Source organism: Pituophis catenifer, unplaced genomic scaffold (assembly GCF_029215685.1).
Source record: "Pituophis catenifer annectens isolate HBS135680 unplaced genomic scaffold, rPitCat1.0.hap2 SCAF_8, whole genome shotgun sequence".
In the NCBI taxonomy this organism is placed as follows: domain Eukaryota; kingdom Metazoa; phylum Chordata; class Lepidosauria; order Squamata; family Colubridae; genus Pituophis; species Pituophis catenifer.
In genome coordinates, this window is record NW_027256888.1 from 44419180 (window position 1) to 44433510 (window position 14331).

General features: G+C 34.6%; 1 protein-coding gene across 4 annotated transcripts in view; it reads right to left on the bottom strand.

Moving 5' to 3' along the window:
* The window catches only part of PRDM5 (PR/SET domain 5), a 71668-nt gene that overhangs the window by 46333 nt on the left and 11004 nt on the right, over nt 1-14331 (bottom strand). For 2 of the 4 annotated variants that reach the window (XM_070948685.1, XM_070948684.1), the window contains exons 3-7: nt 11117-11239; nt 9361-9559; nt 8288-8462; nt 6766-6858; nt 6376-6497 (exon numbers count right to left, since the gene is read on the bottom strand). In XM_070948685.1, the coding sequence (XP_070804786.1) occupies nt 6376-6497; nt 6766-6858; nt 8288-8462; nt 9361-9559; nt 11117-11239 (712 nt within the window). The remainder of the gene's footprint in view (nt 1-6375; nt 6498-6765; nt 6859-8287; nt 8463-9360; nt 9560-11116; nt 11240-14331) is intronic. The other 2 variants (XM_070948687.1, XM_070948686.1) reach the window with 1 other exon arrangement.

The following is a 14331-nucleotide window of genomic DNA, read 5'->3' on the forward strand; positions in this document are numbered from 1 at the left end:
ATTAAACAAAGAGTCATATTCTACTTCTTGCATTCGGGGAAAAAACATAACAGGTCATCTTCTTTGTGACAACCTTTTGCTGCTAGTTGAGGCACCCATGTAACTGGATTTTATTTTTTGTGGTCGTTATTAAGCAAACACAGTAGTCATAAATGGAAATCCATTCATTCAAATGGAAACCAGCCAAAAAAAAAATGGTAGAAGCTGGCAAATAATATTGCAAATTGTGGTCATGAGACTACAGAACACTTCGACCAGTCATAAAGGTGATCACTTGCCAAGCATCCAATGTGTTTATGACCATGGAGGGCATATAGCACAACCATTTACAACAGCCAGGGGGTGTTTTAAAGACACAATAAAGTACCTGTTCCATGGCCATCATAAATGTAAATAGTCTTTAAGTGACTGGGTTGTAAATTGAGGATTATCTGTAATTTTTCCCAAGGCTTAGTATATCCAATTCTTCAAGTTCTTTTCATATATTCTAATCTTCCAATTGTCTTTATTGCCCTTTTTTTGGAACTCAGGTAATTTTGCTGAACTATTCTTAAAATCTTTAAAATTTGGGGTAGGGTCTGACCAAAGTAGAATAGATGGAACTATTACAGCACAAAAATGTTTTTTTTAAACAAATGATACAAATATAATAATGTCTTTAGTGCATAATTTTAATTCAATTTAAAGTTGTATATATCCTCTTTTAGCAACATCACATTGCTGGCTCATAATCAGTTTGTAAGTAAGTATCCTTATACTTGTATATTTTATTTTTATTTCCCAAGTGGGTTTTTTACTTTTTTTTTGGTACTTAAATTTCATACTGTTATTTTTAATTGCTTCTCCTATCAACATAATTTTGAATTTTACTCCTATCCTCTGCAGATCTATATCATTTGAACATTTGATAAGCTTTCCTTCTACCTCTTCATTAAAAAGTTAATGAAAATACATAACATTGGCACCTAACTTATCTCACTCCAATTTAATGAACTATCAGTGAGCAATGTGAGTATAGTGCTCCAAATTTAATTTTAGTTTTAGTTTACTTTAGTTTAGATTAAGTTCAGTTCAGTATTAGTATAATATAGCATAGCATAGTATTAGTATAGTAATTGTATTAATATAGTAGAACTGCAATGTTTTAAGTGAATTTACAGATCAATCCCTTTTTTTATTAACACTAGAATATTCCCAAGTATCAATATCAGATGATCAATTTGTAAATTGTTCAATCTTCCATTTTTGGAGATGGGAATAATATTTTCTCTCTTCTAGCTAACTGGCATTTATCAAATTTTCTAGTTCTTGAAGATTTCTCAAACATCAGAGATAAGGGATTGACCAGTCCAGTGTTTCCCAATCACAACATTGTGTGCCAAACCCATCAATTTTATATGTGGATTTCTACTCTGCTGCCTAAGGAATTGAAGTAGTCCTGAATATTTAGATTCATTTTTACCATGTTTCCGTAAGTCTGAAATTTTAACCTTGCCTTAACATTTGCTGATGGAACAGATTTATGTTAGAGAAGGCTGAATAAAGTAGGATCTGAGTATCTCATGTTATTAAGCTTATCATGAACTTAATTGAAGAAGTTTCTTTTCACCACGATCTTTGCTATCCTGAACAAATTCTAAACTTTAACTTTCTGAACATCAGTTTTTCTGTTCCAGACTACATAGTCATGCACCTCCTTTCTGACATGATCTTCTTTCCATTTTCCTTATATGTTCCTTTTTGTTTTCAGATCTTTCCCACTATGCTTTCTAAATAAGCATAAAGACTTCTTTTGTGGCAGTCCATTTTTTGCTCCTTACTAGAATTGTTGCAATTTGTTATTTTAAGATCTGTTTTTCTGCAAACTTCCATAAAATTGAAGCTCCTTTTCCCATTAGCTTCTCATGTCAATTATTGAATTTATTTTACTACATTTATTATCAGACTGAAACCAACAGGAGGTGACATTATTAATGAGTGGAGTACATCACAGAATTGGCCCAGATCACTTAGATATTGTGAGGAAGAGCTGCCGGGTGCTTCTGCCCTTCTGAGAGACAAAAATTATAATCTGTGTCAGAGATTTGAAGAGAAGACTTAGCCCCTCTGTTGATTTTGAGGAAATTACTAAACACTATTTCAGAGGACATTCTCTTGATTTAATGCATTGCACCATTTCTATTTTTGTTATGTTATGTTATGGTTTTAGGAAGATATTTTATGAGCTTTTAACTGGGTTACATTGTCTACCTAGGAACTGCTTGAGTGAGACAGGCTACATGTCTAATAAATAAATAATAAAAGGGCCAAGTTTTTTATATCAAATTTTCTGAAGTCTGTAATAGCAATAGCAGTTAGACTTATATATTGCTTTACGGTGCTCTACAGCCCTTTTTAAGCAGTTTACAGACCCAGCATATTGCCCCCAACAATTTGGGTCCTCATTTTACTGACCTCAGAAGGATGGACGGCTGAGTCAACCTTAAACCTGGTGAGATTTGAATTGCCAAATTGCAGGCAGCCGGAAGGCAGCAGAAGTAGCCTGCAGTACTGCACTAACCACTGCACCTCTACAACTCATACATTTGACTATCTTATTTTTAATGTCCCTTAAAATGAGTAACTCCAGCATTACATAACTTGATATATTCGGATATTCCTATTACCCCTGGTTATTAAATCGACTAAGGATTTAATCAGTTATCTATTATTGTCAATCACTCTTCTAATCTTGCAAGAAGAAAGCTGTTGGCAAGACAAGTCAGGAGTTCCTAGAAGGATCAAGCTTGGCAGTCTGTCACATAAACATGATGGGGTAATTAAAGTATCCTCTTTACAATTATGTGCAGTTTGCTTTTGGAAAATGTCATTCACATCTCCTAGTAATGGGGATAATTTTAGACCCCAAGAACAGTAGTCATTTTATTAGTTCTTTTGCTTATTTAATCCAAAATACTATATATATTGCCTTGCCAAGTTTATTCATATGGATTTCTAAGCAAGAATTGATATTAGTATACAGTGCAACTCTTTCATTCATTTATAGTTACTTCTGTTCCACTTGAGCAAATGATAATCCTCCATTGCTACCTTCCAGTAATGAAAATCATCCCACGCCTCCATAATCCTATGAAATCTTATCTTGTTGATCTTGTTTCTTTCTTATACAGTATGCATAACACAGTATTCCAATTCTTTCTAACTTTTTCTTTTATTTATTTCAAAAGCCTACTTTTTCTACTGTACAGGGTCCAAGTCTTTGCCTGAATTTACAAATTCAATAGCTCAAATTAAAATTCTTCCAATCAACCTTGCTATGCTTTGGCAAAATGATTTACAACTATTTTTGGCTGTTTTGATAGTCCTTGTGAAGTACAACATGTAAGATCATCAAGGAAGATGATCTTGATGGAAATGTACATGAACATAGGCAAAAGGTACTGAATAGACATTTTTATGTCTAGAACAAGGACGTATCGTTTGAAAGCAGTTCAAACATCTCCCTAATTCCCTATTGTATAAGGAAGAGATAGTACAGCAAAATCAGACTTGAAGCTTCTTTTTAAATAGTAATTTTATTAAAAATGACACAGTGATAAAAAATCCAAACTAAAAAAATAGGTGGAGAAAAAATAAATAAAGAAAAAATATATAAAGAAAAATATAAATTACTTCCCCCTTCATCACAATATAAACAATATTAGTAAGTTATCACCTTTTCTTAAAATACAACTTCTCTTCTTCTGTAGAGAGGCACAGGATCTTAAAATTATCTTCTGGATCCATTGTTCAAAAATATCTTTCAATATATCCATTGTTAAAAAGTATTTTGCTACTTTCTGTATTTTTAAGTAGAGTTTGAGTATTCTTCTAATTGTAATTTTTAGTTCCTTGCAGTTTCCTCTAGTGTACAACCTTCAAAGTCCCATCCTGTTTTTTTTTTTAAAGAACTCAAAATAGTTCTCATGGGAAAGATTCTTTATAGTTAATTCCAAAATGATCTTTCAAATCCATCTACATACTTAGTCAGTTTGCAACTTTATAAAATCAAAGTTCTGACCACCCTTTTGTTATTTATGCTGTTAAAAAAAACTTATATTTAAACTTCTTTCGCTAAGGAAGAAAGCTCACCCAGTATTTTCAGACTTGTTGATCCAAAGTTCCTCATAATTGAAAAGCAGCTAAAAAGCAATTTGCAAAAGTGATTGCAAAAAGACGTATGTGAACCCAATGTCCTTTTGAAGGTGCTAACCACAGTTTGAGTCAGATGGCTATTCCCTCTTCTCCCACAGGTCTAAACCCATCAGAGACTGTCTTGTGGTCTTGCAAATTGCAACAGTCTGGAACGCTTGTGGGAAATTTCCTGTCCTCTTCTTTTCCAGAGAGGAATTATGAGTAGCCAGTTCTTCATTCTGCCATTGTCTAAAGGTGGAGCCATCTTCAGTTTATCATTTTTTCTCTGGAAGATTGCAAAATTCTGGTATTACAGCCAATCTCCATAAAAGCAAGTTTATCCTTGATTTCCTGGTCTGTTCTACTTAGTAGGACTGACATATTTTGCACCAGCAGACCATCATTTAGAAACAAATTTCTCTGTTTTCCAGAGTCTGGAAAAAAATAATAGAGGTTTGAAAAATATTACAAGGGCACAACATTTGCATATTTTTTTTTCATTCAGAAAATGGGAGGCAAGTCTCTACTCCACCAACAGGTAGTTTAATGGATTGGGAAATCTCCATTTTAACAAAATTAAGGAATATATAAAATATAAATAAATGTAGTTGTCAAGATTGCTGTACCCAAAATGACTTGTTTTCCCTTTCAAAAAAAAAAAAACTGATTAAAAAGGCTCCAAGAATCTAGTTTGCTTGGTTATATTTGTTGACCCAAAACCAAATATCTCCAAATATCAACACCTTTTGTGTAGCTAATTACTGACTTCCAATATTACTTCCATTCTGGCCTTCTTCTTTTGATTGTAGGAACAGATAACACTACCATCATGTTCCTATACACAGGAAAAGTCATTTTTCATTGGACTTGACAAATTACAGATATTCTTCTGTCATGTTCTTGATCCTTGCTTTCACAGAGCACATTTCACATGCAGTTTTTAATTCAATTTCTCATAGTAGAAAACTAAAAACTACCATGACTTGTCTGTCTTCTGCATCCTTTAGAGACCTTCAATCATGCAATCTTTTCCTTCTCCTAAGTACACAGAGCCTATTTCACCCATGTAATCAGCTTCTAGCTCTTTATTCACTGGGCTTGCTCCAGTATTTCTCTATCTCCTTGAGTGTGGACGGATGATTTCACTGTTCAATTTGTTGCTGACCCCGTTCTCATGAAGTGAAATATTGCAACTTGTTGCTCCTATCCTTGATGTTTCTTCACGGATTGCTACACTTTTATATATATTTCAGATTGCTTTGTATCAAGAAAACAAACGTGCCTACCACAGGCAAACTCCTGCTAACTCTGTCTATTCATTCCATGAGCTTTTTTCTTGAAGCCAAGCTGCCTTACACCCCTTATGATTTCTATTTATTCAGCAAGAGGCTGTCACCCAATCACTTCTAATGGATAATAAGAAGATCTTAGCATCTGTATGCTTTTGCTACTTTAATCAGCCTAATAAATGCAGCTTCATGTTGCAAGCTTTGTTCCTTTGCCTGGAACGTTGAAACACATATAGAAAAGAAGTAGATTTTCCACTGTAACAATACAGCCACAAAAGAAACATAGGAATTGGGGAAAATATCCCCATTTGAAAGTTGCACATGACTAAGGCACTGTTTAGGTTTTGTCAGGTTCTTTAAAAACAATTTGTGAACACAAACACTAAAATTATCTGATTTGTATATTCAGTAATCAATTACCGGTAGCTGTATACTTTTGGGGTCTAAAAACAACATATGGTAATCATAAACAGACCCATATTTAAGTGGGGCAGTGTGAGCAACCACACACCTATTATTCTGAGCAGAAACCTTGCCACACATTTATCTTCCCAGAAACTGATCTTGGGAAACCACCCTCCATTTTTCATTTTCTAGATCATGCTGTTCATTTGGCCACATGACTGGGCCTTGATATAAATGCTTGTGAGTCTGCGATGCTGCTTCAATATCAGCAATTGCTTAACCGTCACAAGTGTTTCTTTGAAGATGATGAGGACGACGACAACTGACTCTTATGGCTTTTTACAAAAACTAGTGTTCAGAATTATCTTCCTCTGAATTTGAACCTTCAATTGTAGCTCCCACAATTTGTAAAAAAAAAAATCCACAATCTTTCCTTAACTGTGTATCAATACATTCTAAAACTGGTGAAATTTCTCCTTAGTAATGACAATTCCAAGATGTTATTTACCAGTGTGAACATTTTCCTTGTGCTTTTTCAAGGAATCCTTACTCTTGAACCTCTTCCCACAGCTGACAGCCTTGCATACGAACCTAGCATCTCCTCGGCATGCTTCTTTGTGTTGTTCAAAACTGATCGTCAGGTGATTGAAGAAGAGAAAAATAAGGCATCAAACAATCTACTCCTGGAAATGTAATCTTGAAAGGCATTTGAATGCACATGCTGGGCAGCAGACTTTTAGACCACTTCATGCATAACTTACTGCATGTTGGGACAAAAGCAGTTTCCATCTCACATAATTAAGTGTTCACAAGGCAACTATCAAATCTGAAAGCAAGCAAACATGCAAAGAGGAGTCAGCAGCAAGATGAGAGTAGTCCAGTAATTAAGACAGGGAACCTCAATTCTGAGCTGAAGGATATGTTGCAAACAGAACACTGAAAACTTCTTGAATAATTTCCTGGATTCACATTTTCTGTGCACTGAAGGACACTGTTAGGAAAGAGAAAAGAAATCTCAGGTCAAACATATCAGTCTTCAACTGTTTTTGTGATGTGACTGATTTTGCTCATATAAAAAGAAACACATATCTATTTTGCATTTTACTTAAACAAAAATGCTTACACTTTATTTATTGGTTCGATTTATATGCCGCCCTTCTCCAGAGACTCAGGGCGGCTTACAATGCTTTTAAGCAATAGTCTTCATACTTTTGTATATACCTGCTTAGTAGGGCTTTCGGCTCCCCCTAAGTGGTGTTCTTTTTTATACAAAGTCAGCTTATTGCCCCCACAATCTGGGTCCTCATTTTACCTACCTCGAAAGGATGGAAGGCTGAGTCAACCTTGAGCCTGGTGAGATTTGAATTTGCAGTAATTGCAAGCAGCTGGTGTTACTTAACAGCACTTTAGTCTGCTGCGCCACCAAGGCGCATATATTACATATATATATACAAAATTGAGTCAGTCACGTGGGGTGACTGGATTTATAACCATCCCAGTTTACAATCATGATGGAAAGGCCCCATTACCAGCCTAACATGAGGACTACCTGTCATACATTTGAAAATGGGCATGGCCTTGATTTATTTGCTTACTTATGCAAAATATAACTGGTTTTTCATAATTAACAGCAAATCCAGATAACAAGTTTAAAACAATATAGAAATAATTTTTAAAAAGTAGTTCAAGTAAAAATTTTTAAAAATAAAATGCATGCGCATGCAGTGGGGTGCATGTGCGGGGCCGCACACACATTGCATTTTGGGTGTTTGGGTGTGCGCGTGCATATTCACACACGCACGCACTTTGGCCACTTGATCTGGAAAAGCCATCACTGCTTTAGCATGATATACAATAACTTGTATTTTATAAAGATATCATCTCAGATCGCAAATAAAAGATATTTTTCCCAAAAAAGTAACAGATCCTGCAGTATGACTCGCATAATTTCCTGGAAACACTTATGTTAGATAAATTTAAGATTTTTTTAAAAAACACACATTTTCAATATATTCCCAAGTCCAAATTTTAAAATAATGAATGTTTATAAAATGTCATTATCAATTTTTTATGCTTATTGTTTTTAATATATACACTTATGAAAATGCTTGCTTACTCTGTTTATGACTGTGTGCATCTAACATCACAGGATCCACAATACTGGCTAATATTACATTGCTTAGATAAGTTTGATAAATGAGCCATAACTTAGAAGGAAGTGATGCTGATTAAACATGTCTTCATGATGTTCTGTTTATACATAGTTTTTGTCCCATTCATATTACATGTTTATTATATATGCCCATGAAACACCTAGCAAAGTTCAAAACTAAATTTGCTGTAGTCCGTAAAACATTCACTGGCAAAAATACTTCTGTATGGTATTAATGACTTTATAGTTTCAAATGCCACAGACTTACTGCCTCTGTAAAGCTTGCTTTACTGGGAATTTCTTCCCACAATTCCTGCATTTGAATTCTTTTTCTTCGCTGGGTTTTTGATGCAATGTCTGAAGATGTTCAGCTAATATTTCCTGGCTTGCAAAACTGGATTCACAGTTTGGACAAGCATGGTCCTCTTTACAGGGAAAACAATCTACATGGTAGAGAAAAGACAGAAATTCCAGAAAGAAATTAGTTCTTTGTAAAAACATTGCAATAGGTTTTGTTCTAAGAGAAAGTTGTCCAACGTTTATCATGCAGAGATCAACACAGTGCCAGAGGCCAGACTGCAAACAAATGTGAAAACAAGAATAAGCTAAATGTCATTATGATTGTTTCCTATATCTTTAATAATTTCTTATTATGTTTTATTAGGAATTACAACTGAATGACAATGTTGAGTATGCAAATAGCTTAAGATTCTAGAAGTATCACCTTTGGATAAAGGAGTATAATATTTATAATAACCTTTTCTGTACAGAAAGATACATTCATACCATCATACTATGTTATGCAAAGAGCAATAAAGAAGAAACATTGATCAAAAGTAAAGTCACTATACACCAGGGATCTCCAGCCTTGGCAACTTTAAGACTTTTGGGACTTTAAAAACTTTAAGAATTCTGGGAGTTGAAGTCCACAACTCTTAAAGTTGCCAAGGTTGGAGACCCCTGCTATATACTATAGCTTTCTCCATCTTTCTGACCTTACAAATCATTCTTGATGCCACCATATTCATATATAAAGTCATATATTAAGGTTTGTTCTTTAAACTTCTCAACTCTTTCTTTCTTAGATTGTATCAACTCCATTCTAATAATTATCTTGTTCTTCCCTTTTCTTTTGACTCATTCATTCTTCTTTGAAATTTTTCTTTGTGATTCGAATCTCACTCATTCTGCTTGTAGCCTAACCAGTTCAACATACATCTCTTGTACTGGTTACTCATTTTTGCATTCAATTCACATTCATTCAGTATCCATTCATTCTTCTACTTATCAAGAGATGTTTTTAATTATAAATTAAAATTATTTTAAAATTATTTATCATACCTTTTTCATTAGTTTGCTGCAATTCCTTATGAGTGCCATTACTGTTGTTGTTTTTGCTATCGTCTTCTTCCTGGTTAATAATGGCTTCCTCTTCATCTTCCTCCTCTACTTCTTCCATATCACTATCAAGGTAACCAATCAAGAGTTCGGTATCCGTTTCAATATCCTCAATAGCTAAATAGAAAATGTTTTCTCCTTCCTGTTGGGAGAAAAAATTATTTTAGAAATTCATTGTTATTAAATCTATTTCTAAAACAAGAAGCTTTCTGAGTCATCAAGAAACAATTAGAACTTATTGAAATTAATCACAGTAGATCACAACCTACTACAGGTACTCCTCAATTTACAACCACAATGGAGCCCAAAATTTCTGTTGTTAAGTGAGACATTTGTTAAGTGAGTTTTGCCTCATTTTATGACCTTTCTTGCCACAGTTGTTAAGTGAATCACTGCAGCTGTTAAGTCAGTAACCCAGTTTGGAAATTTGGCTTTCCCATTGACTTTGCTTATTAGAAGATCACAAAAGGGGATCAAGTGACTCCGGGACACAGCAACGGTCATAAATATGAACCAATTGCCAAGCATCTGAATTCTGATCACATGATCATGGGAATGCTGCAAAGGTCATAACTATGAAAAATAGTCATAAGTCACTTTTTTCAGTGCCATTGTAATTTTGAACAGTCATTAAAAGAACTGTTATAAGTTGAGGACTACCCATACTAGATATGATAGAAAAATGTGGGTTAAACAACATCACCACCAGATGGATTTGTAACCGGCTGACCAACCACACTCAACATATAGTTCTTAATGGAACTAAATCTACACTGAGGGAAGTACTGTAAATAGTGGGACACCCCAAGGTAGTATCTTAGACCAGTACTCTTTAGTATCTTCATAAACAACTTAGATGAAGGAATAAAAGAATAACTCATCAAATCTCATCAGACAATACCAAGCTGACAGGAATATTCAACACTCCATATCTGAGCTGTGGTCCTAAACAATCAATATAACTACCAAAAGTGACCTATCACTTTGCTAAGATTTTAGCCATTTATGGCCGTCATTGTTCTGTCCCTGTCCCACACACGCACCCCCACAGACGGCCCGGAGTTAATAAGCCACACAACAAAGTCTTTGAAGATAAAGCTGGCAGCAACCCAGTGGCTAGCTGCCAATTCAGACTTTACTCACACAAAACAAAGATTAGACTGCAAGCATTCCGATAAAGCAGGCAAAGTTTCAGCAATACAAGGATTAGTCCAAATGCAGTCTGACAAGGCAGGCAGAAGTCCAGTAACGCAGAGATCATGGATTATTTCTAGCTTTTGTTCGTCACAAACTGAACCGGCCACCAAACCCACATTTATACCCTTTGGGGTGTGGTCCAGTGACTCAGCTAATCTCTGGCATGCCTTCCCCTCTGCTGCGCACACTTCTCCCTGCACCGCTGTCGAGGATCCAGCCAGCACTTATCTCCTTCGTCGCTGTCCACTGTGGCTGCGGGGACGTGCTTGGCTCTGGGCCTATCTCTTGGCCTTCAGTGTCCTCCGGAGGCATTGCCAGAGAGGAGGGTCCTGGAGAGGGAGGCCTTGCCAACTCCTCTCCCTCACTCTCAGAGTCTGCATCTGTCGATAGCCCAGGCTCAGGCAATGGAGCCACAACAGCCATCCTACAGTCACTTATTAAACAATAAGCTATACCACCTGAAGACTGAACTGGAAATCTAATAAGAACTGGATAAATTTACCTGGATAGCTGCCAGATTCTTTTGTTCTTGAGATGGTGCTTCATGTACAAATCGCAACCAGTTAGAATGCCTTGGATTGCTAGCATCCAGAACATAAAGCACTTCACCTTTATTTCCACGAACCTGGAAGGGTAATAAAATGTGAGCAAAGCTAAATCTTTGAAAAACTGAGAAAGATATAAAGCTAACACTACAAAGATGAAAAAACCCCAAGTTCTCATTTTATTATTCTCTAATAAAAGTAAATCTCTGGTTGGATTCATGTATCATGTGAAAATTTGATTTATTAAAGAAGTCAAAATAATTGAGTACAAATATCACGCTAAACCATAAACAATGTTTAACAAACCACAAAGCTGAATTTACACAACAGGCTGGCCCAAAATTCAAAGTAGGGATTAGAGATTGTCAGAGCTAGATTTACTACAGAGAATGACAGTGGGGTGCTCTGTTCCTATGAAAATGAGCAAAATTTGCAGGAGTGGCAATTTGCCCAATGTCAAATATAAGTTGAGGAAAGGTAAACACATCTGGGCTCCTATTAGCACTTACAGTTTCTCGTATTCCCTTTCATTTGCCTTTCAAAACCAACATCTTATTGTTCTTCACAGCATGTGGCTACCTCATTTTTCCAGCTGCTGCTTGAAAATTTATACCTTTTATGATTTTATATTACAAAGTAAAAAAATGAGCTTCTTTTTAAGGGCCTCTAAAGAGGAAAATTTATGTTTTAATAATATTAAATGGCATGGTATATTAATACATATGCATTTTATGCATTTTCATTTGGATCTTCTACCTTACATTTTTCTTGGGAAAATTAAGAATCAGGAATGATATGGCAATGAAATATATTGCATATGATCTTATATTCTGAAATATCATTTCTCCTTAGCATGAATATAAAAATAAGAATAGAAAAAAAGAGAATTTAATCCATTAAAGCTACACTTTCAAATATATAGCATTTTCTTACAAATGGGAATGAGCATGTTAGGAAAATGTTAGTATTTTTTATCTTTGTAAGATTTAATACATCCTATGAACTCATGTGCAAAGGGTTCTGTGAATATTATTTACGCTCAAGAAATAAGAAATAAGATGGAAATATTCAGGAAAGCATTGGCTGAATAGACATAACTTTCTAAACCATGATTTGCTTAATTTCTATTTTATTAATAAGATTTTTTTCAATTGAAACTCTTAAAAGTCCAGTGGGACAAAAATTATCAGTAATTGTCACAGTGGGTAGGTATTTAATTCTTAGGTTATTGGTAAATACATTAACTTTCTGATTTCCATCTTTAGGTTACTAGAGCGGTGCTCAAAAAATCCAGATGACTTCTAAATGGCAGTAAAGTTGTAGAGCATAGGCTAACTCCTTCCTGCCATTCTAGTGGTCATGCAGATATTTATACCCAGATCCAGCTGCCCTACCCAACTTGGAATTTTAGTACACTTCAACTGTTTTCAACTTTAACACTGTCAGCTAGAGTGGTTCAATGTTGGGATTGTGGAATAGTAAACACTGTAGATTTGAGAATGCTATTTCAATGTCCAAAATAAACAGCCTAAAAATTATCATTTTTTAAGGGTGGGGAAAGAGAAAGAGCCAATTCTTGAAGTTTAGCAGGCATTAAGTCTCCACAACCTACTAATCTTTTTTAAAAAGAAGAATTTGTTCCCTAAAGAGGTAACTATAGAAATGCAACTTACGGGACCAATATAGAACTGTGGGAGGGGAATGCCCCATACACTTTATTTTAGATACATTTGACTTTGGGCAGACAAGCAAAGCCAGTGTTAATTCCGATATGAATATGGATGAAATTAAAACTATCACATTTCAAAAAGACTGACATTTCCACAACCAGAATAGGTTACGCTGTTTTCAACGTGAAAGATTTGAAAGCCTGAAGGGAATGCTTGAGTACACAAAATTGAACATTATACTAAGCAGACAAGTAATGAAATTGTTGAAATTGGAACCTTCTTTTGGAAAATACTATGACCACAGTCCAGTATAAAGCAAGGTTGCTTAAACCAGGAACTTAGCAGAAAAGTAGGATATCTTACAATTTCTAGTTTTCTTAATAGCTCATTAATATTCTGTTTATGCAGATGTACTATAAAGCAAAATCATTACCATTTTTATTTAAAACCTCACAAAACTAGGACTCATATGCATTTTATCTTATTACTGTTATATATAAATTGCATGACTATCATTTTTTAAATGCAAATCAATCTGATTTATTCTTTGACATATAAAGTTTTCCTATATATAGATTTGTCTTTTCATTTCTCAAATGTAAGCAGCCTCTCTACTAAATGTACTATTACTGTTGTATACATAATATTCTCACTAGTATACTTTGTCCACACGTTTGTTATACAGAGTTTTTTGGATTGAAAACAAAAGAAAAATCTTGCTGTTGCTATAGAATTAAAGTCACTCTCAATAGAATAAGTGCTGAAAACTCAGTTCATCTGTGTTAATGAGAAATAAGAATAACAATATAAAAATAACTTTGAAAGTATTAAGTTAGACTGATACTACTTTGTTCCATATTTAACTTCAATCTCTGCTTTGCAAACAGGCTAACTTTTTTCTTCTTTTTTTTAAAAGCTCTTCTAGTTGATTTGTTGCACTTTCTAACTTTATATATTTGGGTTGTTTTCCTCCAGATCGTTAAATTTTTAAAGCCTGCTGGCATACTATGACATTAATGGCCAGGTTCAAAATTCTTCTGAAGAAGGTACATTTATCAAACAATATAAACATAATCTTTGAAGTTAGTTATTTCAAAATGAAACACACACACCCAACTCAATTTTTGAGTATCAGAGATATTAATTGCAGGAGTGGAAAAGAAATGTGAAGATCTTTAAGAGCATGTTTCTCAACATGGTTCAGGTTGATAATTCTCCTCCTTCTCCTTCGTGATTTCTGTAAAATGAAATCACATTTTAATTTGACTAAAGATATTACAGAGTAGATTGTATTTTGTTGTACTACTTGACACAGGGATATGAATTGAAGTCAAATACCTTGCAGCCAGTCAATAAAAATGTCAGCACAACAATGAGGATAAACAGATGGCTTTCTCTCCTGCACTTAATAAGAACATTGCTTGCAATTCTGAAAAGCATTTGTTAGACTGTTATTAAATAAAAACTGCAAGAAACCGTATAAAAAACAAGGAGAAAAATAT